The sequence below is a fragment of the Toxotes jaculatrix genome, chromosome 4 (assembly GCF_017976425.1).
Source record: "Toxotes jaculatrix isolate fToxJac2 chromosome 4, fToxJac2.pri, whole genome shotgun sequence".
NCBI lineage: Eukaryota > Metazoa > Chordata > Actinopteri > Toxotidae > Toxotes > Toxotes jaculatrix.
Genome location: NC_054397.1, coordinates 2,247,939 through 2,272,420, shown reverse-complemented (window position 1 = coordinate 2,272,420; position 24,482 = coordinate 2,247,939). Strand labels below are relative to the sequence as shown.

Sequence of the window (24,482 nt, the reverse complement as noted above, 5' to 3'; positions counted from 1 at the left end):
CAATCCTCTATAATGTACATGAAGCACTGAAGTCTGGGTGCATTGTGTAAACTAAAAGTGAAAGTGTATCTCTGATCTGACAGATTTACTTCTGTGGAGTTAACGGTTAACCCAACAGAAGTAAATCTGTTAACCCACAGTTTTTTCTTTTTCTTTTTTTTAAATCAGTGTTGAGACAACCACATTGAACACTGCTCACAGTTACTGTTGTCTGGCAGCTGAGGGCTGTGTGTGCATTACTTCAAGGCTCTCTGCAGGTCAGCATTATTGAATTATCTGGGTCTAATGTTGTAAACAGAGTGCACAGTGAGCCTCAAGGTAAACGCACACTGGATAATACCAGTTACAAAGCTTCTTCCATCATTACTACAGATTGTGTGTGTTCTTATTTAGCAGAAACAAAACACACTTTCACTAAAAACAACACCTTAACATTGTAAAATCATTAATTCATTCAGTGGCAAATGCTAAAATTCACAGTATTTCCTGCTTCATGTCCAACATCAAGTCATCGAAGCTCTGAACTGAATCACTGAGTTATAGCTACTTATATAATGAAACCTTGTGAAACTAAGTGGATTTGAATTGGATTTGGTAAAATGCTAACTAACCTAAATCATAGAATAGGAACAATTAGAGCAAACTGTCATATCAGTGGAAACTCAAAGAAAACATGAGCCTGTCCTTTCAGGGGCATTAGTGAATATAATCACAGTGAAACACAACTGCTCACCTTCTCCACAGGAGGAAAACATGACGACAACTGCTGTTACAAAACAGGTCAGCCTGGAGTAAAAATATGACATACACACACAAATTTATATTATTTTCTGGATGGTGAACATTTGTCTGCAGTTGAAAAAGCTATTGCAGAAGTAATGGAGGTAAAGTGCAAGATGCCTTCCTCTGAAGTCCAAGAGGTTCACAGAGTGTGGTCTGAGATTTAAATGTAGATGCACAGTACCTGACACTGAGGAGGAGGAGAACAAATCCACACACAGCTGCTCCTCTCAGGACACATCAGGAGGTGGAGCTCTGCAGGGCAAACAATGTGTGGAGTTATTTCCAATAAACAGCTCAGACTTTAAGATGAGAAGGGTCACGGCATGAGTCACAAACAGGACAGTTTATATGTACGGTAGTTAGAGAATAAGAACGACAAGTGGTGTATATCAGTGTTTATTTGTTTATTAGTTTGGTTTTGTATTTAACAAAAAAATAAAAACTCCATTTTAAGGCAGTGAAGTTCAGGATATTTGTCCCAGTAAATCCACTTCCCACAGAGCGGGAAACAGGAGTCCATCAGTGTTTTTCAGGGATCAGACGCCTCAGTGAAACTTCCCACAGAGTCAAAACCTCTGACTTTAGCTATCACATGTCAGGATTCTCAGGCAGAGCATCTCGTCCTCTGTCCTCCACGTTACTCGATGTCCTTAGTGTTCCTCCTCCTCCACACCAACACCATTCGTTAACGTGTTTTGATGCAGGAGTTGAGCAGGGAACGGAACCAGTTAGGGCTGCCATGGTTTGATGTTTCGACCTTGCTGGTCTGGTATGTGTTTGAAGCGGCACTTGTCGCCATATGAACAGCCTGTGGTCCGCCAATAGAGGCACCCGACTCCGTGCACCGGCGCCCTCTGTCTGGTCCTGCACGGTCAGAACCAAAGGAGAAGATCGTGTGTCACACCTACTGAGAAGTGCACATACATGTAAACAAATACTGGGATGCTAATGGGATTGGGATGCACGGAGAGCGACACAGGAGGCAATAACCGCTGGGCTTAGTTTTCACATCCTTAGCCTAACTTTAACCAGAACTTAATGCTGCTCCACAAACAGCTCGAAGATAAGTGGTAAAAATAATCTCACTCGGTGAGGAACTAATCTGAGTTACTGAGTACCCCGTGGAAGCGACGCTCTGCTGTGTTCCTCCAGTGTTGGAGCTGAGGCAGGTGTTGGTCCTTTGTATGGAGGGCAGGGTCCGCTGGATCCAACGGTCTGGGTACCTCATCACCAGCTTGCTGCCCCCCAGCTCCACCTCCTGGGCAGGAGGACACAGTACAGCTGATTAAACTCTACATACTGTCTATAAACGTAAAAGAGAGGGACAGTGGCTCATCGCTGCAGTTCAAACTGTTTTATTTGTCTGTCACTCACCTGCAGCCTCTCCAGGGCACTGGCGGCCATATTGGCGTTCCTGAAGTTGACAAAGGCACAGAAGCGCTCGTGAAGGACTCTGATGCTCTCTATCTCACCAAACCTGTAACCACGGAAACACAGAGCCTCAATCCTACAGCAAAGTAGTGTGGCACACACCATTCATTGTCATTATTATAATTACAGCAGAACACCAACCAAACCACTACTGCTAGAGCTACGCCTGCTGCTACTACTACTTTACTTTATACACTTGACTGCCTTCATTTGTTATCCTCTTCACACCTCTACACACACACACACACACACACACACACACACACAGTGATTTTACATTCTGAAGAGATCCCAGAGGTCTTTCTCTGTGACTTCCAAGGTTATGTTCCCAACCCACAGAGAGCGACAACTCCTGGAAGACAGAGGAGGAGGAGGAGGAGGAGGAGGGAAGAAGGAGGCAGAGACGCAAAAGAGTGGAAAAGCAAGGAGTGAGAAAAGAGAGAGAAGAAACCAGGGAAAAAAGGAGAACAGGAAGAGACAACACCGCAGGAGAGGAAAATGTGGGAGAAATTATGATCATAGTTATTTGTTCAACAGATTGCATTGATCAAAGAATAAAGTTTTACATGTGTATATTGTGTATACTCTACACCTGTATCTGCATACAACCTACCCACTCTGGTCCTGCAGAGACGTGTGCTTCAGCGCTGTAAGTAAGAGGAGACAGAAAGCATTACTGCTCAGTGGATCTCCGCTGTGGAACCAGTCCCACGTCATCATCTACAAATGACTGTGCGCAGTAAATGTCAGTATTTATCTGATTTAGCATCAGCATGGTTCTGCTGCATGAAACTGAATCTGACACGACTGTCACATGGTGCGGTGGTGCTGCCTCTGTGTGGGCAGATGTGGTACTGCACCCCCCCTCTTACCTTTGGCCTCAGAGGACGTGAGGACCGCCTCAACAGTGGTGAACTTCTCCAGCAGCTCTTTACTCTGCTCTTCCTGAAAACCCATCTCCTAAAGAAAAGAAGAAGAAAAGGAAAAATTCAAAGTTAGACGTTACCTCATGTATCTGTCTTTTTTACTTTATTCATAAACTTTTTTTTTTGTCAGCCTCAGAGGAAGCTCCTCACCCTGAGCTGCAGAATGCGGCAGGTAACGAGCTTATTGGATGCTTCCTTAATGTGGGGATCCAGCTCCAACACCTGCTCCATCGCCTTCTCTGCCTCACTGTAGCGCTGTAATACACACACACACACACACACACACACACACACACACACACACACACACACACACACACACACACACACACACACACACACACACACACACACACACACACACACACACACACGTGTACAGCTCTGTAGGTTTAGTTTTTAAACTACTACTACAGTCATTTTTTTTAAATTATTACTCAGGTCAGCATACACTTTAGATCTAATTGTTAAATCACAGAGTGGAAATCATTTCTTTTCTGTTGACATGTCTTAGACTGTTGTACAGCGGGTGCTGACCTTTAACCCCATCAGAGCGCACCCCTTACGGAAGTATCCCTTCGGCCAATCAGGAGCCAGCTCAATGGACCTCTGAGCGTCTGTTAGGGCAGAGGAGTACTGCTCCAGACACCAGTAACAGTGGGACCGATTTCCGTAGAACCTGAGAGACACATTGAGACACGGACAGAGATGTATTCATGTACACTAAAGTGAAAGTGAAGGAGACAGAGGAAAATGAGGAAGAACAAACACAGGAGAGGACCCGGCTATGGCAGCTCAGTCGGGGTCAGAGTTCACATCTCACCTGTGGTCCTTGGGGTCACAGTGGATGGCTTCTGTAAACACGTCCACTGCCTGGCTGAACCGGCCTTGTCCGAACATCTGAATGCCCTGCTCTGGATATCGTACACACACACACACACACACACACACACACACACACACACACACGTACACACACGTACACACACGTACACACACGTACACACACACACACACACACACACACACACACACACACACGTACACACACGTACACACACGTACACACACACACACACACACACACACACACACACACACACACACACACACACACTTACACACACGTACACACACGTACACACACACACACACACGTACACACGTACACACACGTACACACACGTACACACACGTACACACACACACACACACACACACACACACACACACACACACACACACACACACGTACACACACGTACACACACGTACACACACACACACACACACACACACACACACACACACACACACATGATATGAATGAAAAATAAACTGGGAGAGTGAAGTGGGGACCACTCCTGCAATCGATGTGATCTGCTAGAGAGAGGACAAACAAACCCCTTTGTGGATCACAAACGATGAATCTTTGGAGCACAGAATACTTTGGGAAACAGTCTGACGTTCATTAGTGACAGATGATGATGATGTGACCTGCTGTCGCCGCCTCGTGTCATTATAACCGGTGAAAGCAACAGTCAGCACCAGAGAAATTAATTTTCAGTAACCAGGATATTATTGAAAACTGCTGTTGAACATTTCGAATATAGCTCTTCACAACTCTGATCAGCACATAGATTTAAATCTCTAAACTTCTTCTCACACAATCTTCACTGACTGTGAGAAAACGATGAACCTTTAGCATTGGTAGCAATGCCAGAAGAAAATACCTTAAAAAGTTCTCCAAGGATGAAATGAGCACGGAAAAAGAAGAAGAATAAAACATGAAATCTGGAATGTGAACTTACTTAAACAGTGTAATGATGTGTGTTCCAGACGGTAGATTTACCTGTCAGAACCTCCCCCCTCCTCTTCATTTCTTCATTGTTCTCTCCCTGCAATCACAACAGAGATATACATATAGCAACTAGTCCCAGTGCTTCAGCTCAATGAGACAACGGGTTGGATCAGTGACTACAAACTGGATGAATGGATTTTTTACAGTTTTATACTTGTAGTCGTGTGTGTGTGTGTGTGTGTGTGTGTGTGTGTGTGTGTGTGTGTGTGTACCCGGCTGCTCCTGGCCTCGTTCTCCTTGTTCTCTCTGGTGATCTGTATTGCTCTGTTCTTCGGGCCTCTCAGTTTGATGTGTCGGGCCGCGTTCGCCACAAAGGCACTGCTGACATCCCACTGCTCCTGAAACACCAAGACGCAACACACGGCACTCAGTACAAAAGGTCTACATCAGTTATCCAGGTGCTGTCATGTCTGGAGGAAGCTTGCTTGCTGTACACTTAGGACCAGTTGATTCTTGAGTGTTCAATCATCTTTATTTTTTTTTACAGGCGTACAGATGCACAGAATTAAATCGAATAAAATCTCTGAGAGGCCAGAGCCTGAGTGTGAGTGCCTGAGTTGAGAAAATGTGGCATGTTCTGCAAACACCAGCTTAATCTCTGCAGATTTATTTGTTTACTGACATTCACACAGAATTAAGTAAGAATTAAGAGAATGAAGACACTTGGCTGGTCAGGAACACAGCAGGACTGTAAACCATCAGCACACTCTGTCCCTTGGCCGGCAGAAAAGCTTGGTCACCAGGTACTCTGTTTTATTATTCAGTTTATTTAGAAAGAATGGATAAAATAGGCCAGCCTGGCTTCAACCCACCTCCTCTGAGGTCCTGTGGGGGAAATGGTGATTGCTCTGGTTCTCTGCGGTCTTGAGGGCAGGGACTGACTGAGGGCTGCATTTGTTTCTGGGACGAACCGCAGTCCATTGCTCCTCCTGTGTCAGTTCCTCCTCACTGTCAGTCTCTGACGCCGCTCCAGCTGCTGCTTCTTCCTGTTAGAAGCGTTGTCAGACAGTTTCCCCAGAAGAATAAGGACTCACGTATTTTTCCTCTGGTTTATTGATGGTATCACATATTAATGAACGGCCCTCGGTGTTGAGTATTTCTTAAACTGAGTTCACTGTAAAGCTAGTTCTTGGAAACATGCGCTGAATTCACATTTTATTAAGCTGAAATCTGTGCAACAACTTCATGAAAACATCACCACTGAATCTGCAGTACACATGAGCAGACTCTGCACACCCAGGTCCACGTGCAAAGACAAATCACAGCTGAGGACAAAAGGCAGATTTAGGCCGCTGTGGTCTCACCTGCTCTGAAGCATCCTCCATCCTCTCCTCTCTCTCCAGCTTCTTCCGTTCCTTCTGCCTCTGAAAGGAGATCATGGACATGGTGGCTGTGGGATGGTACGGACACATGTATGGACACCGGTGCAGAAGGTGTGTCATAAAAAGCGAGGGGACAGACGTGGGAACAGTTATGTGGCACAACGTATGGGAACAGATGAGTTGAGACGAGATGAGGGGACGGTAACGGGGGAAGTGATGTGTGGAATGCAGCAGGTACATCCATAAAACCAGGTCGTTTACCCACTGAACTGCTGCACACGTAGTTTCTTCTGTTTCTAACTTCAGATATTTCACCAAAATATCAAAGAGGCGAGCAACTACCTGATGAATACAACACCAGTCCATTAATGAGTCTTATCATGTTCTCTTCACTCACTTTCCTTTTAGCTCTCCTCCTCTCAGCTCTCCTCCTCGCTCTCTCCTCATCATCCAGACCCTCCTCGCTGTTCAGCGTGGCCTGATCGAGACAAAGCAACACAAACACACCACATTCACGTATCTGACAGACCCATGTTTCTTTCACAGCAGCCACCTCTTCTTTACTGACCTGCACTGATCTAAGGTCAGAATTACTGCTGGAGGTTATTAATGCAGCAATAACACAGAGAGAGAGAAGAACCAGCTTCTGAAGAAAAGCATCTAGTGACACTGCACTGTCGCTGTTTGTTTTTTTTACACATGTTCCTTGTATGGTGTTTGTATGACTGAGTACATGCTGATCCAGTTTGTGTGGTAACACTTCAGTCTACCTGCGATGAGCCTTGGCCTGTGCTTTTGTCTGTCGGGTCAGAAGCACCATCCTGAACCTCCATCTCCTCCTCACCTGGCCCATCTAAACACACACACACACACACACACATTTTTACTGTAAGGGATGGGACACAAGGAATACATGTGCGTGTGTGTGCGTGTGTGTGTGCGTGCCACAATAGATTTCCCATGCAAATCTATTGTGGCAGCTTGCAACTGGATGATGGAAGCAGAGAAAAGAGTGTGATCCTTTATTTGGTCTAATGTATCTGAAGAATGAAAACATTCCACAGAGGGAAAGGAGTGTACGCCGTTCAATAAAAAAAATATTCACCACAGATTCTCAAATAAAAGCCCACATAGTCAAATAATGGGCATTAGACAGATAATATCCAGGAACGCGGTCTGTTCAAGGGAAAACAGCAGCAGCATATGCACGACAATGACACAAAACAGAAAAGGGAGAGTGGCAAAAAAAAGAATATCGTTGCATTGTGTGAACAGCTGCTTTGTGCTGTGCAGAAGACAATAAACCTTTTGAATTTGAATTGAATTTCTGTATCTCACTCGGCAGCATGAACAGCTGACAGTGTTTCTCAAAGAGTGACAAGTGTCCAACAATGCATCACGAATAAGTCAACGTGAACAGCGTCATAAATCTGCCAACATCTAGTTTCCCCCTTTATTTGTTTAAACTGAAAAACATGCAAACGACACATCAGGATTTTGTTTAATCTGCTCTATTCTGCCTGTAGCCGCATCAGTCTGTTTCAAACACCTTACTCTGAGAAGAAGAGACGGTAAGTGGCTTAAACCACATGACAAAACCCGTTTCATCTCGTTTGTTCAACATGCTAACTATGTTTAGCTCGTAGCCTCCCACCAGCCTGCCTGCCTGCCATCACTTGGCAGCGAGATACGGCCTGAACCGACGTAGTATCGTGTTGTATATTTCAGGCTTCAGGTCCAATCCTTGCTAATTGTGAGTGGGAAGCTCGAGTGTCCTCCAGCAACACAATTAACACCAACGCAGTGAATGTGGTTGGTTAGGAGACGGTGTGTGCCGAAGGCAGGCTGTTGTTTCCTGGCAGCACTGACTGGCTGTTTCTGCTTCTTTGTCTGTTCTTTGGGCTCATTTCATCCAACTCTGAACAAAAATAAAATCACAGCCAAAATTAGAAAACATTGCTTCTTACACCGTGCTAGATTTATTTATTTTTATTTTATTTTTTTATGCTTCACTGACATTTGAAAGTCACCAATGAAGGAATCAAACGAATGATTTAAACCCCAAATTTAACATCTTTTCAGTGCTGCTTTAATGAGTCCAAAAACAATTTAGGTTGTAAGTTATAAATGCAACTTCAAAGTGTTAACGAGTAGAAAAGCAGTTTCAGCTAAACAATCTGATTGGACTCCGTGTTTGTGCTGGAAAAGGGAAACTACTCTCCCCTCACGCCAACACCAAGAGGAGGCCATGCCAGAAATACCCAGGGGCCTCTGGACAGAAATACGGGCAGTGCTCAGGTACCTGAAAGCATTCCTTCAAAATTCCACAGAGAAATATTTCGCTCTCTCAGCTGAGTTGCCTTCGGCTAAGTTATGATCACCGGGCAGATAAACAGCGTTAGCTAAGAGCAGAAAAAAAGAAAATGATTCCTCAGTTCCTCTCCCTCCTCTTCTTCTTCCTGTTCCCCACCCACTTGTCCTAAACCAGAAAATAAGGATGAAAGCAGATGACGATGCTGATGCTAAATTTTATTTAACCCGGCTGAAGAACAATCACGATGAAGGCAGCTTGACCTTTCATGTCCAAACACTGGCACCAGTATCAGCGAGCTGTGAATGGTTTTCTGAGGCATTTCGTGCGAAGGGGTGACACAGGGTGAATAAACAAAACACAATGCAAACTACCTCAAGTGATTTTAATAATAGAAACTTTTGCCAGCCTTTCCCAGTGAGATCAAAGTCTGCCTGTTGTCCTCTGTGTCCGTCTTTTCTATGTAAAAGCGTCTCTGCAGAAAAACGGCCATCGCTGACGTCGTGGTCTAACGAAGCAGCATCATCTTCTGACCGAAGGCTTAATGTGGGCAACAGATTCACAAACTCACATTTCTGATGATTTACTATGAGCCAGCAAAGTAAAAGTAACATGGCTCCAACGCACAGATCAGAAGACGAGCATGTGGCAGAATGTTTCATCGGTTTGCACTTAACTCGCCGAGAAAACACAGGTGGGAAATCTACCTGGTTCTGGTTGATGCTAAACACACATTGCTATCGGTTTATCGTCATCGGTTTTCTCTAATTATGTGCTAATAATTTTGTAAGTAAGAACACCCTGAAACCCTGATGCTAAATCTGAATAAATGATCTTTGTTTTCTGAAACTGAAACAGTGTCATGGCTGTCACCAGCAAGCTCCTGGCGGTATTTCTTCTTTTGAAACAAAACTGCTGATCCAGAGAAAGAGGTTCAGGATTCTGGTTAAACGAAACATAAAAAGCACTTGGAGAGAATTTACTGTTCGGCCTCAGGCCAACATTCTTTCTCCCCTCAAACACAAGACGTTGACGGATGAAACGCGAGGGGAGAAAAACTCTGTCCAGGAATAGACCGTCCGTTCAGAAGCTTTCGGAAGGAGCAGAAACTGAATCTGTTTGGCATTAACTGCCACAGCACCACCTGACTCACAGCGGGGACCTATGAGCAAGAGCCGAGGCGGGTTTACAGCAGAGAGCAGCAGCGAGGGAAGGAGGGAGGATGTTTGTGAGGGTGTAACATGCTCTGGATCATATTCACCATCCACCATCCACATTTAGCCAATGCCAAATCACAGGTTTGTAACTGTAACACACCACAGCACAAAATCACATCCATGAAGACGGCCCACAGACTACTGCACCAGCCGTTTTACAGTATGAGCGCACTCTCGTTGAGAGCTGCCTTTCACGCAGAGTCAAACTGAACTCACTGACAGTGAAGCGCAGACGTGGTCAGATGAAGTCTTACCAGGTAAGACTTCCTGTCAGGACTGTCTGCACATGTCCACACAGTGGACAGGTAATGAAGTGAAAACATCTGTATCATGTAAGACTGAGTCATTTCCGCATGATTTTAAAAGTATTACCGTCCTGGGGATGCATCGCTCGCTTCATGGAATTTCTGGTTCTAACTACTGTATTGTACTACAGTTTATGACAAGTAATACTGGGCTATTTAAATATTTCACTTCACTACAGGTAATAATAAAGCTGTGTTTATTCAGACTAATCGACCCTCATACCATGGGCTCTAAACCCTGTAGCGCTCTGCTCTCAGATGGGGACAGGTGGACTGTAAAGTTGCTTTCAAACTCAACAAGGTTAATTAAGAAAAAATAAGAGTTTTGCAGTCTGTGTTTATTTACTACAAACAGCCAGTGCAGGTGTGAGCTCCACTGCCTGGCAAAGGACATGCACCAAGTGTATGTGAATGTGTGTCTGAATCCTCTGCTGTGTTTCTATGTGGATTAACCTCAGTCACTCAGGTAGCACCGCACTGAGGCCAAATCATCCACCACTGTTAGGCCTTAATGTGAAAACAGACCCGTGTAACATCAGGGTTTAAGCAGCTCCCTGGGCTTTAAATACCGGGGACTCCCCCAGTCGTCAGCAGAACTAAAGAAGCCTCTCGGACGAGTGATGAAACATCACGTCTGCAGTTTCAGTCCAATGGATAATTAACTTTGTCTTGACAAGTTGTTTGTATTATTTTTCTGAAGCTTTGGGATAATATCTATGACATTTGAGTCTTCACCTAAAGAAAGTCCAGTCCAGTCCCGGACTAAATGTCAAAAAGTTTCCCGACAGTCTCGCACATTTATACACACAGCACTGTGTGTACCGCAGCCAGAAAATACCACAAGCATTTCTGATCACAACTACAATCACATATTGTTTTGATTTGAACACAGAGCGCCCCACAGCCACCAACAGAATTCACCAGGAAAAAAAAGAAAAATCAGGAACTCTTTGGTTTTAATCTGTAACCAGGTTTAGATCGAATGCTCGTGTCACGGTTTTCATATGATGAATTCTTCCTCTCCCTGATGAACACACATTTTGACATGATTCAGTGAGGTCTCACCGGATTTCATTCAGCCTACGTTCATAATATTTACTCAGCAGATTAAACACCATAGAAACTTTCACATGAACAATGAAAGACCTAAAAAAAAAAAAAAACTTGCCAGGTGTCCACATGCAGAAGAACGCTGTGTGCATGTGAGCTCAAGCATAATCAGCACAACATCAACAAATCGGCACTTTTCTGAAGCACTGCCACAAACTGTAGAATTTAATAAAGGTACAGTTAGAATGAGCTGTGTGCAACAAACCATGTGTTCCTGTTTGACATGATGATATGAAAACCACCTGTGGAGACATGTGGGTCTTGAGGCTGCCAGACAGGGCGGCCTTGACAGTTTCCTCCCCTCATTCAAACACACACCCATGTGACCACACACGCCTGTGTCTCAACACCAGTGTTTTTGTCTCCTTGTTTACAGTACATGCAGAATAAAAGATGAGAATAAGCTCGGGGGGAGGGGGGAAAATGGAGAATTCAGTGTTGAACTTTTCAAGTTTATACAAAAGTTTTAAAAACCTAAAAACTAACACACAATATTCAGGATAATTCCAAAACAAATAACTTCTAAATATTAATGTAACATCAAACAAGGACAAGAGACAAACCGACGACCCAAACCCACGCCGCCGACAGTGTGTCGAGGATAATTATATTCTCAAATAAAAGTTATTATTCAAATACTGGCGGTCAGTATAAACAAATAAAAGCTGCTCTCAGATAAAGGTTACACAACAACGCAGTCATGCACTCACCACTGTGAATTTATCTCTCTAACAGAAGCACCGTTCTCACACACTGTTTACCGTCCGCTGCTGTTATTGAAAGTCAGCATTTCCTGTACTCGTACTTATCATACGAGTCTTCCAGGAAAGTGAAGGAACTGTGGCCCCTGACCTGCCGGAAGGGTTTTAATGCGAAACAACAACAGTAAACGGGAACACTTCAGCACCACGAGGAGGCTCCTTATGAAAATCTGATCAAAAATATTTTGGAAATGGGAGGAGATGATTAAAAACAAGGTTTGTTTATCATATTATCCTGCAAGGTTTCCTCCAGGAAGTTATTTCACTGAGCTGAGTAAGTCACCCAGACCCTCACACGTCTCATCTTATGATCAGTTTCGTAACTAAAAACAGAAAACAAAATAAACCCAGTATGTGTTTTACTGTGTAAAATAGCATGTCTGTCATTTTTCTTTGAAGGTTAATATGATATTTGTTCATGCAACTGACAGTGTACAAAAAAAAATATCTGTAGTCTCATTCAGCTAACAGTTTCCTGCACTGTCGTTTTTCATTCTCAAAGGTTGATATTTTTAACTTTAGGACATTAAGTTAGTTTCATGGGACAAAGCTGAGTGATGTAACTTTTACAAATCCAAGGACTCCCCAAGGAAATGAACTGTTTTGGTCTTTGCCGTGTGAGACAGCATCTCCGCTCTTCTCCCTTAATCATCAACATTTTAAGTCTGTTAAATTTTTATAATTTGAATGCAGGTAATCTTTGTTTCGGGGAAAGTGGCCCACATCTGCAGTTTTCAGTCAGAGTTTATTTCTGAAACATCTTTCCCTCATACTCACTGTAACATTCACTCCTATAGTCTTTCTGTGGCACTAACAGTTTTCCACCTGACCTGTTTATACTGGATTCTGAATATCAGAGCAGGTTTGTGTAGTATTAACTCCTGGTGTGGCTGCGATAATTAATCCAGCTTTAATTCAACCTATGTTCTTTTTAATCAGGACCGCCCAGTGATGATGCTTAAAGCTGCAGCTTCTCCCGGTATTACTGAATAATTCATTGATGACCTGCTGCCAGCTGAGTCTAAACATTTAAACACCAACACAAATGAATTAATGTTGAAAAAACACAAACACAATAACATCGGCAGGAACATGAGCCGTATGGAATCCAAAATTAGAGATTAAGTGCAGCTGAGGTTTTCTACGTCTTATTGACACTGGAGGGCTAAGCTTAAAGAGAGAGTCCAGTAAAGCAAGCAGACAGCTGCCAGTGGCCCCATAACCATCTCCAGTAACTTCAGAGATTACCAGGATTCCCCCTGTTCACAGCGTACAGGTGTTCATATCACCAGACAACTCAAGACTACAGTATGTTTGCCAAGTGGGTCGTGTGCAGGGTATAAATACGGTGAATTTAGCTCTATAGCCATTAAATTTGATGCAGCTTTTTTAAGAATTAATAATATTAACTAAACTATTATTGTTTAGTTCAAATATTCTCCAAAATACATCTTAACGTGGGGAGCTGCTGTCAAAGGCCAGTCGATATGGGAACACACTTCCGGCTGGCAAGCACACAACATGGCTGACAAGCTCCCAATCCCAGCATTACCCGAGACAGTGAACACGATGAAAGCAGGTGAAGGGCTGGGCGGAGTAACTTGCATATAGTATCTTTGATTAGCTTAAACAACTGACTTTGCCTGATGTGGCATATCACAAAATCTGAGGTAATAACTGTCATTCTCAAACCTGATGACCTTTTTTTCTACTGATACAGGGAAACAATCCAAAAAGCATCAATATCTAAATAATCATAAGGCCAGGGATTTTGCCATGACACTAAAAACAATCCATTGTGAATGTATGAAACTCATACACTGCATTATATAATGATACTGACAGAGAAATCCGGTGTGGCGTGTCAGAACCAGACAACAGGAATAATAAATTCACTGTTGTTTGGTTACTTTGTGGGGTTCACCGTGCCTCCTTGGTCTTTTGTATGATACAAAAATGAATCTCAACTTTTCTAAAAAAAAACTGTGAAGCTCGTTAACTTCCACACTCACACACCTGGGCCAAGTACAACCAAGCCTTTCACTGTGAAATCACTGTATGTTACAGTTAAAGTTGTGGCTTTTACACACACACACACACACACACACACACACACACACACACACACACACACACAGACACACACACACAGACACACACACCAACAGACACAGTCACCCAGAATCTGACCACTTCATAAACAGTAGTAAAAACTAAAATATAGGTGTTTGACACTCTAACAGAACTTGTTTTCTCTATCCTTGAAATAAAGTCCCACTAACCCAGAAGAACAAAGAACAAAAGGAAAATAAAATTGGAAAGTTAATTTTGTCAAGCTAATTGGACAAGATTAAAAAAACTTTTTAAAAAACCGTTATTAGCATTTACTCATATTAGCCACTTCAGAAGTCTGTATTTAGCTAAGTAGCATGAAGACAAGCGTGCGTCCACAACACAAACATTTCCATGGCAGTTCAGCGTTTAGCTGCCGCACAGGACAAACTGACCGGCGGGTTAACTCACCGCCTCCTAAGCCCAGCAGCCGGCGGATATCTCGGGTGAACTTCATCAGATTTTACCGCTCAGCATTGTCGGCGAACACTCCCCGGTCAAATTTAAACCGTTACCCGGCAACAAGTCGACAGGTCCGCGCTGCTCATCCGGCGCTGACACCTCGCCCGTGAAGCTACCGGTACGTGTGAAGCGTCGCCCGGTGAACCTCCGCCTGTCCAATCGCCACCGTGCAGCTGACCGGCGTTACGACCAAACTCTACTTCCGGTAGTCGCTTTCAACAATAAAACAACGAACGGCGGATATTTGAGGATGACTTCCGGCTACAACAGTCAAAATAAAACAATAGGATTGAGGATATTATAGGCCATTATAGTTTAAAAAATCATGTTAAGGACATAGAGAATAATTATAAATGTATAGAATATATAATAAATAGAATAATAATACAGAACAAATGCAACACATGATTCACAGTTAAATCTCTTTCCTAAATTAAAAACTCTTCTCCAATACCTTTCACTGATTAATTTCTCTACCACACTGTTACTTTTCCCCTTTATTCAATTTTATTTTATTTTACATGTCTACATTAAAAACTCTCCTGTTGTGCATTTCATTGATTATTTTGTTCTGTTGCACTTTTTGTCTAGTGCAACAGACTATTGTCTTTCTCCACTTTGAAAAATGTATAGGGAAACACACCGAACAAATCAAAAAATGTGAAGTGTAAACTCTCATATTTATTTTCAAGGAAATACTTTTACAAATACAAAATGCTTATAAACTCAGCACAACAGTTTCAGAACTTTGTGTCTCTTTTCCCATGAGGGACAAGTCGACTAGTCTTGCCAAGAAGTGAGAAATATCCTGAGAACAACAGACTGTAAGCCATCTGGTATTTCCTGGCACGTTGGCCCACTTAAAAGTGGAAACCAGTGGTCTCTGGTCTGCATGAAAGGAATATTTGTGGGTATAGATGAGACCATCATGCACAAGGACAGACTGACGCCATTGTGGTATATTGCACTGTGTCACAGTGTAGTGAGGAGCTTCAAGATAAAGGCCACCTTAGCATGTGGTGTCGAAGGTTAAATCCACATTGGTATAAACAGTCATTGTTTGTTCTGTATTATGTTATAAACAATTGATGCAGTTTTATTTTTCAGTGGTCCTGTTTGCTTTTCCAGGCAACAACACAATCTAGCTTGGTGTAACATTAACAACTGCTACAGTACAAAAAAGCAAAAACAAAATCAACTGCTACATGTTAAATACACCTGTCTTAAATGTAGTCTTGAATGTGAAATTAAAAACTGAACCAATGTTGTACAGACATAATATCAAGCCCTCCACATTTTCTATATTGAGAAGCACTTTCAGTTTAGAGCTTCCTGTTGCCACAAATGAGATAATTTTAATACCATTTCAAGCCATCAGTTACACAGTGAAGGGTCCAAAGAATTAAAATTTACAATGCTCTCCATGTGAGAGCAACCAAGCTAACACAGCTGACGTCTTTGTCAGTTCACCACTGTTTGGTAAAACTAATTAAGACAGGATGGAATAAGAACTGAGTGGGAGTAAAGCAAAGCACCACCGAGAGTAAAAGTACTGATCACATTTCTGATGCACACGAGCATCATAACATCGAAGGACACATCAGTTTGATCAGTGCCTAAAACTGGTAAAATAAGGCCCTGCTTAGACTGGTAATATTGTCTAAACATGTTAATACTCAGGCTAAATGGTTGTGAAATAAACACATTACAACATATTATGATTTAAAACACACACACACAAAATAAATATTTTGTTAAATCTGTGTATAGATGTTTCGGCATATGTTTAGGTATCAATTATTATTTCATATTTAGCTTGTGCATTGTTTTTTGTAAACCTCATAAAATGGTTCAATGTGAAACAAAAAAAAATCAACTCTTTTAAAATAATCCGAAATTTTTAATCTTGGTAATTAAAGAAAAAAAAATGCATGACAGTGAATTAAACTGTTTTATTCTCTTTGTTTCTATTTTCTTTCCTCTCAGGAAATAAAATCACAGATGAGCAGAAAATGATGGATCAAGTTCTCGAGGATGAAGATAAAAATAAATAAATAAATAAATAAACAGGTTAAAAAAAAACACACACACACAATGCACTTGCCTGCAGTCTGCTGGCACGAGCACCCGTCCAATCCCTCCCGCTGTAATACTGAAAGGCAGCCACCTGCACCAATCAGAAACCAGAAGCTCGCGGGCCTGGACCAATCACATACCGCGTCGGCTTAATTGGGCGGGGACGCAGTGGAAACGACGGGCTGGCTCAGCAGCCATTGATGCGCTTTATTTCTAAAAGGACAAACCGAGATTGATTCATCCATATTTGCGGATTTCTGTGGACGGAAGCCATGGTGTCCCACTCTCTCGCCCTGCCGATGATCTGCTTCACCACGCTATGGGCGCTGGTGGGGGTCGTGGCCCCGTTTTTGGTGCCCAAAGGACCCAACCGGGGGTAGGTGTTCTGCTGCGGTCAGCGGAGATTATAGTGTTTTCCTTCGTGTTTATACTCTAACAGTCACATTCAGATATCAGGTGATATTTTCATTATTTACAGTCAGTGCTTACTCTACATTCAGCTGCATAGTATCGTGATAAATACAGGAGCGTGCTCCTGCTCGTGTGATGGAGGCCCTGCGCGTCACCGTGCGTCCATCCCAACACCCCATCCATCCATCCATTCATCCATCTACCCATCCATCTACCCATCCATCCATCCATCCATCCGCAAACACACACACTGCATCAGTAAGGTTAAAGGGTCAAAACAAACAGAAGAAAGCACGGAAAGATCGCCTGTGCGTCAGTGTGAGGATAGTTTGTTTTTTTTTTTATTTCTGGGTTTTAATGTTGGACAGTGTCCTAAATGTGAGGCCTGCACGTGGGGAACACAGTGATGCTGAAGCCGTGACACTGGTTCACAGGCTGCAGATTCAAGTTAGCAAAATAACCGTGAAATTGAATAAGTTTAATCAGAAATGTTTCAACAGCACTTAGGTACCCTGACGTGTGCTCCGTTTTATTTGCAAAAAATCAGAGTATTAGCCTTTATTGTCATTGAACAGTGTCTAACGAAATTACAGTGGCACTTCCCTCTAAGGTGCTTGTGTGTAAAATCCAAAAAAAAAAGAAAAAATATATAAAGATATATATATATATACACACACAAACACACACACACACACACACACATATACATATATATATATATAATATTTCCATTAAGCATTGCGGCTCATTTATCTGCAGCATTGTCCACAAATGTCTGACACAACCATTTAACCTATTATTATTATTATTATTAAGCATAACTACTGTGGAACAACTGATATGACAGCTGACAAAATTCTGTCCTCTCATGCTGTGTGTGGTCATATTGCCAAATCCTGCTACATGTGTATGTGATTATATTTGTTAAAGTACTCAGAAGGTAAAAGGTACTAAGTTCACCTCACTGAGTTTATCACAACAAAATCTATGTTTCAGGTGTTTAAAACCAACTTACAGACTTTGGTGAACAGTAGGAAATATGAACCACTTTAATGTGAACATTTTGTCATGATACACAAAGACGATCAGCTGTAAGACTGAATTATCGCCCTGTCTTATTGGACAGGCGTGTGACTGACTCCTCTTTTCTCTCCGACAGTGTGATTGTCACCAGTCTCATCCTCACAGCCGTCTGCTGCTACCTGTTGTAAGTACAAACTCTGCTGCTCCTCTTTGGTGTGAAGCTGCCGTCACTTTGCATGTTGATGCGACTCAAAACACTGCGCATTTAAAGTCTTTCCTTTAACTTTTATTAATGACCACTGACCAGCGAGTGCAGTTTTACATTAAAAACACTTTGGGTTTTCCGGTGCTTTTAAATAAAATGGCTTCCGGGGATGCTGTTGTATATTACGGTATGTGTCTAGTTAATACAAACTCTGCTTCAGTCTATTTCCAAAAGTGTCGCACCCTCAACAAATCACAATTTTATGCCTGTAACTATGTGTGACAGAAAAGAGAAGGGGAGATCATCAAATTGCAAGGCTTTTAAAGAAATGCAGGAAAATTAGCATTTAGCAACCAAGCAACATGAGATGGAGCAAACAGTTACAATGGGTTAAGAGAAAGGCAAGCTACTTCAGTAACTCAGATCAGTCATGAAGCACCTGTAAAGACGTACAGAAGCCTCTTGCCAACAACCAAGAGAATGTTTAAAGAGACATGAAGGACGATAGAAACTCAGTGAAACGAGACATTTATTTAAAGGATTACTGAGACCACAACAGCCTTACAAGCCCAAGGCCGGACTGCCAGGCTGTCAGCAAAGCAAAAGAGCTGAGTATCAGAGCGAAAACCCAACAGGTGCACTGCACCTACTGAAACCACCTGCAGGAGAATGTGACAAATATGGACCCATAGAACCACAGCAAATACAACTGAGCTTTTTCTTTATGACAAAGCTAATTCTCAGAATTCAGATGGCTCTTCAAACCCGGTCACAAAACCATACAGTGCAGGATGTCAACACAGGGTCATCTATCCACCACCAGAGGGAGCCGCAGCTCCTTCACAGGGCGAACGTCCCTCCACCAACAAAAAAGACCACAGTTTTAAATGAAGAAATAAAGTCAAACAGGCCTCGATCAAACTGTGCTAACACGCATCCATGTTGCAGTAATGCTGCTGCTGCTATCACTACTAATACTTTGTGCTGTGGTGCCTTTTTTTCTTTGCTCTAAGTTCATTAAATGAAAGCATTTCTCCGGACTGTTTGGTAAGAACAAAGATATTAAAGAAGAAACAAAGATATCTACTGCAGACTTCTTAGTTTTAATTTTTCCACCCACCTTATGCACCACTGAAACTAGCTTTGCTCCAGACGTCCTGCTGTGCTTGTGAGTTTGTGGTTCTGCAAAAGAAAGAAAAGAGAAAAAGTTTACAAAAAGGCACAAAGGCATGAAGATGAACCATAACCAAATGAGTTTAAAACACCAGTGATTCAATCAGTGAGGTCAAACCCACAGTGTAGTTAGCTTCCCATAGTATGTAAAAGTGCCATTTAGCCTGTTAGCTTCCACAAAGTAGCACACAGCAGCTTACAGTCAGGTCTGCATCCATTTAGAGACAAACCATAAATCAGCCTAGTCCTTCAAATGACACCATATTAAAGGACTCTGGTAAATGCTAAGTGGTGTAAACACAATTAGCATGTTAGCATGTTAGCACGTTAGCATGTTAGCAGCTACAGGCTTGAAGTAGAGGAAGGAACTTACACTTTGCTGAGCAAACATTTCATCCTGGACAGTGCCACTGAAGAACACACCAAGACCAAACTTTACCTGAAGAGCACATGACACAGGTGATCTAGGGGTCCTTTGTAGATTCAGCCTTGCTGGGGGCCTTGTTATAGGCGTCCAACAATCTGCCTGTCTAAAAAGTCTACAGTCATCTCTCAGATATAAGCACAGGCCTTCACAGTGACGTTGCAGAGTCAGAGAGAAAACACAGCTGCATCCAGGTGAGCCTGTAGGTTCAGCTCATTAGCTTTGCAAAGGCAATGGAAAATCAAGTTTGATTAAAAGGGTGATTAAAAATAATGTTCACATTAAATAGGCCTCCAAACAGCAGCTCTGAGAGTTGGTGAAAGCTGGACTTGAGTCTCTTGAGTCCTTAACTTTTTTTTTTTTTTTGGATTTGCTGCAGAGCTGTTTCCTGTGTAGTGCTGTTGCCTGCTAGCTTTACACTTATGGTGGCCGTTACAGCAATATTATGTATTGGTGTATTGCCCAAATCTACATCAATGAAACCCAGGTTATTAAAAAAGAGATGCATCAGAGAAGGTGCCTGTGTACTAACAGACATGATCCCCTTGCTGACCCCTCTTCTCTCTCCCTCTTCCTGTCTTTGCTCAGTTGGTTGATAGCCATTCTGGCCCAGGCCAACCCTCTGTTCGGCCCTCAGCTGAAGAACGAAACTATATGGTATCTGCGCTACTTCTGGGAGTAAACAAGGTCAGTTTGTCAGAACAACATGTGTACAGCCTGTGATTTAATTTTAAACAAAAGGGGTCAGTGGCTTGACTGGCAGGTCAGTGTCAGTGCTGTGATCCACACACATGTTCAGCCATAATCACTGTTTGTTTAGATCCACTAGAAACCCCTACAGATTTACAAGAGTGTAAATTAAGCATCAGGCGTCAGTAGCATCATGTGCATGAAATTAAAATAACAACAGTCAGTGCAGCGGCACAGATCTGTACCTGCACCCACACATTAACCATCAGCGTCTGATACAAAAGCTAACTGGAAAATTTTTGTTTTTTTCAGAATGGCTTCTACAGACTTTGAGTCTGTGCAAAGTCAATGACTCGAAATTAGTTCCTAAGAAACAGCAACTCCATTTCTAACATTTGATTCTGCAAAAAATAATGTAATTAAATAGATCCACCAAGAACACTTTGAATGCCAGGTTTAGTGTATATATAAAATTCTTCAATTTCTGTTTAGACCTCTAGAACAACAAGAATTACCAAATGGAGACTTAGCAGTGAGAGGAAACACAGAGATTTGAAAGAAAACGAGAACTCCTTTTGTAGTTTTCCTCTTCTGCTCAGTAACAACAGTTTCTGCTCCTTCGATATTTGTGTGTTAGTAAATGAAAAACCTCTCTCAGAATGCAGTGGGAAAAAAAATCCCTACCACTGAGCTGCCTACGGTGACAGAAGTGGCATTCACGCGTGAATATTTATCAACTCCACAGCAAAAATGAGCTTGGTAACATGTGAAAAAAGGCACTTTTATGGCTTTTCAAAGACGCGTTTGCTCTGAGCCCCTCTGAGTTTTTTAGATTGCTTTCACAAACCTGCTGTTTCACATCTTGCTTTGACCCTCACAGTCATTAGAGGAGATTGTGACCAGTGTTCATGATACAGAAATGACACTGAACTCAGTGTGTCTTTCTGCTTTTCTCTCCAGGTCAGAGTGATGTGATGCCTGCCATCGTTCCTATCCCCTGGTTTGCTGGACTTAATTTCACCATGGCTCCTAAACATTTAACACACACTCCTCCATTCTGCAAAGTTGATGGAACATTTCTTATGTTGCAGCATTTTGAAACTCAAAGGTCAGCGTCAGTTTTCTGTGCAACCTTGAGGAAAACGAAGAATAATCTACAGTATGTGGAATTTCAGATTTAGAGTTTATCAGGACACATGTTGTGTGTTTTATAACTTTGAAGGATACAGTCAAATTCATCTTGTGGCCCAATGAAATGCGCGCAGTATGAAGTTGTGAATTACGGGAATTCGTGGCAGGATATGATTACCAGTGAAACCATGACATCATCTGTTAGGAGTAGATATTAATCTTCCATCTCTGAAATGTGCAATCCTTAAATACTTTAGTTTACTCTGTGTTTGTTTACATTTTTGGTTTTGTGTCGCTGCCATCAGGGAACATGAATTTCTGAGTGTTTGTATTTATTTTGGCCTGCGGACACTGATGCAAGATCATTGTAATTACCTCAGTGTCCGCATGGCCCTGTTATATAACTGTTATTATCTGTGATGTAATGGTGTGTGTGTGTTTGTGTGTGTGTGAGTGTGAGTGAGTGTGTGTGAAGAGTTCATTACTGTGAGTACTTGGACCGTGGCCATGAGAATCTCCCAAAACTGTAGAAGTGAAGAGCGATTCCCTCCACTTTAGACCACTTCAGCATGAAACTCCCTCCCACATTCCCCTCATGCTCGACACCGCGGAGGTCCTCGTTGCCATGGTGATCTCATCGCCTAATTCAGTCCTTCTCCACTCGACCCCTTTTGATAAAACCCCGTGTACAGATGTCCTGTTGGTTGTACTGTAGGGACACATTCTGTGGAGCGAGGCCGCTGGTGTAGCCGCGGATAGATCTGGCGTTCACGTCCACGATTTTAAAATTTTCATAGCCCAGTTCATGTCTCGCTCCTTGACGTCAGCCTCTCAAACTGCAGTTACACCAAATTCCTCATTTAAACTTCGCCTAATGAATTCTTTTGGGGTTTGCAGCTCTTCAAGGCCCAGTGACCCCTCACATCTTTTCAGCAGCCGAGAAGCAGAGAAAATAGCTGCTTTTAAATGGATTCATTTACCAGAAGACAAAGCAATGAAAAAAGAACATTTCATTTCATTGCTTCGTGCTTTGCACATTTTAAACACATTTTCACTGGCTTTATTCTGTTAGAAACCCCCGTCATGTCAGTGGTGGATGCCACTGTCTGGCTGATGATGGACATTTAATCAGATGCCAATAGTACAAAAACAGAAAAAAAACATTTTGTCTAATTTACTTTAGAAATCAAAGCAGGAAATAATCAAAGTGACAAACATACATGTGCAGTAAATGCTAACTGTACAGCAGTGCATGCAGTAGATGGGATATGTTAATCTGTAGACGTGTTCGACACGCGTGGCATTCTGAACACACACTTAACGGGTGATAGTGATTTGAAGGTTTGAGAGTTTATGGAGAGGACATGGCCGACACTGCCAAAGTTTGTGGTCGTCCTTGGTAAATGTACATCAGCGTAGCAGCAGATACTGCGTTCCTTCACCTTCGCCACCGGTCAGGTTTACCTAACTAACCTCTACAAGGTGGCCAATTTTATCATTTTAAACATTTGCCTTGAATGAGATGCTGGTGTGACGCACCTGCCTTCTCCTCCCGATGCTTTAAGACTCTCAGCTGCCAACCATTACCACAACTACATTTCCCTCCTCCGACTCCCCTGCTTCAACCTTGAGAACCCCTTCCCTCCTCCCTCCCTCCCTCCTTCCTTCCTTAACTCCATCCCTTCCCTTCCTCCTCTCTAAAACCACTTTGCTTCAGCCAAAAAAAAAAAAAAAACAAAATCAATATACAGCTACTTTTTAGAAAGACCAAATTGCGTTTTATCTTTTCCTCCAGCCCTCTTCGGTAGTTGTGGTGATGGCATGCATCTAAAAGTGGACACACGTGAGTGTATACGACAGTGTGCTGTACAGTTATAACATAGGTGGAGACCCACATCGAATAGGGTGGGGTCACATCTGATCACACCAACAAAGGAGACTTCCCTTGCCAGGAAAGCTGACGTTGTTGCTCGCTGGTATTTGGTTTCACTCTGTCCAGCTCTGAGTGAACCAGAGCTTGTAAACAAAAGCCACATGGACTCACGAGTAGACTTTTGATTTTTGACCTGCTAGGTCAGAAACGCTGGCTGTTGGTGGAGAGTCAAAACAAATCTGATACCGGGTCCTGTAACTTTAGCTCAGTGTGGTGTTTAGGTCTCCGGTGTTGATTCCAGCTGAGAGCACATGAAGGAGAAGCCGAATGTGAGCATCAGTCTCGACTGTGGTTTTCTTCTGTCGGGCTTTCCAGCCATTAACTCCTGACTATCAGATGCAGCCACGGACCCTTGTGCTTTCGGTTTGTTTCCTGTCGTTGGTTTGAGTTACGTCCCTGATCCCACTCATAACGATATAAGGACAGAGTCACATTTCAGTGTCAGTGAATCATCGGACAGCAAGTGGCACTAATCTCATGTGACCAAACAAACTGACGCGTCGAACATTCCAGGCTTCAGATAAACCCATTCGAACATGCCGGCCGTGAACCCACCATAAAAAAAATGTCACATTTTTATTTTTTCTTTCCTTTTCTGATGAATCAGTTCAGTTCTTTTGATAAATGGTCGCTGTTTATCTGTTAAATACTCCTGGCAGCATAGATGGAGATAGATGTTTTTTTTAGTGTGTGAAGAGTCACCATGGTAACACAAACCTAATAAATAAGAGATCTAATTGTTGGTGGAGATGAGTTCTTAAATGTGACCTTGTATTAGTGTGAAGTACATGCATCTGTGTGAGTGGCATTGTATG

The 24,482-nt window shown here is 42.6% G+C and overlaps 2 protein-coding genes across 5 annotated transcripts; one reads left to right on the top strand and one right to left on the bottom strand.

Annotated features, from left to right (window-relative positions):
• Positions 1–1,172: 1,172 nt before the first annotated feature.
• Positions 1,173–19,938, bottom strand: LOC121181281 (hsp70-Hsp90 organizing protein 1-like). Of its 4 annotated transcripts, XM_041037160.1 has the most exons (17): positions 19,863–19,938; positions 19,437–19,498; positions 7,094–7,176; positions 6,721–6,801; positions 6,306–6,365; positions 5,814–5,987; positions 5,214–5,339; positions 4,993–5,038; positions 3,964–4,054; positions 3,678–3,819; positions 3,291–3,395; positions 3,087–3,174; positions 2,828–2,861; positions 2,492–2,566; positions 2,158–2,260; positions 1,902–2,041; positions 1,173–1,647 (listed from the first exon to the last, which is right to left on the bottom strand). In XM_041037160.1, exons 3-17 carry the CDS (start codon positions 7,154–7,156, stop codon positions 1,512–1,514), a joined length of 1,464 nt encoding a protein of 487 aa, XP_040893094.1. In that variant the 5' UTR covers positions 7,157–7,176; positions 19,437–19,498; positions 19,863–19,938; the 3' UTR covers positions 1,173–1,511. The 4 variants fall into 4 exon arrangements, with proteins under 4 accessions (XP_040893094.1, XP_040893093.1, XP_040893095.1 ...); XM_041037159.1 differs by lacking the exons at positions 19,437–19,498; positions 19,863–19,938 and adding an exon at positions 14,551–14,746; XM_041037161.1 differs by lacking the exons at positions 19,437–19,498; positions 19,863–19,938 and adding an exon at positions 11,977–12,039.
• atpv0e2 (ATPase H+ transporting V0 subunit e2) lies at positions 16,852–24,482 on the top strand. Its single transcript, XM_041037163.1, has 4 exons — positions 16,852–17,053; positions 18,248–18,295; positions 20,502–20,600; positions 21,564–24,482. The coding sequence occupies exons 1-3, from the start codon at positions 16,950–16,952 to the stop codon at positions 20,593–20,595; spliced, it is 246 nt and encodes an 81-aa protein (XP_040893097.1). The 5' UTR covers positions 16,852–16,949; the 3' UTR covers positions 20,596–20,600; positions 21,564–24,482.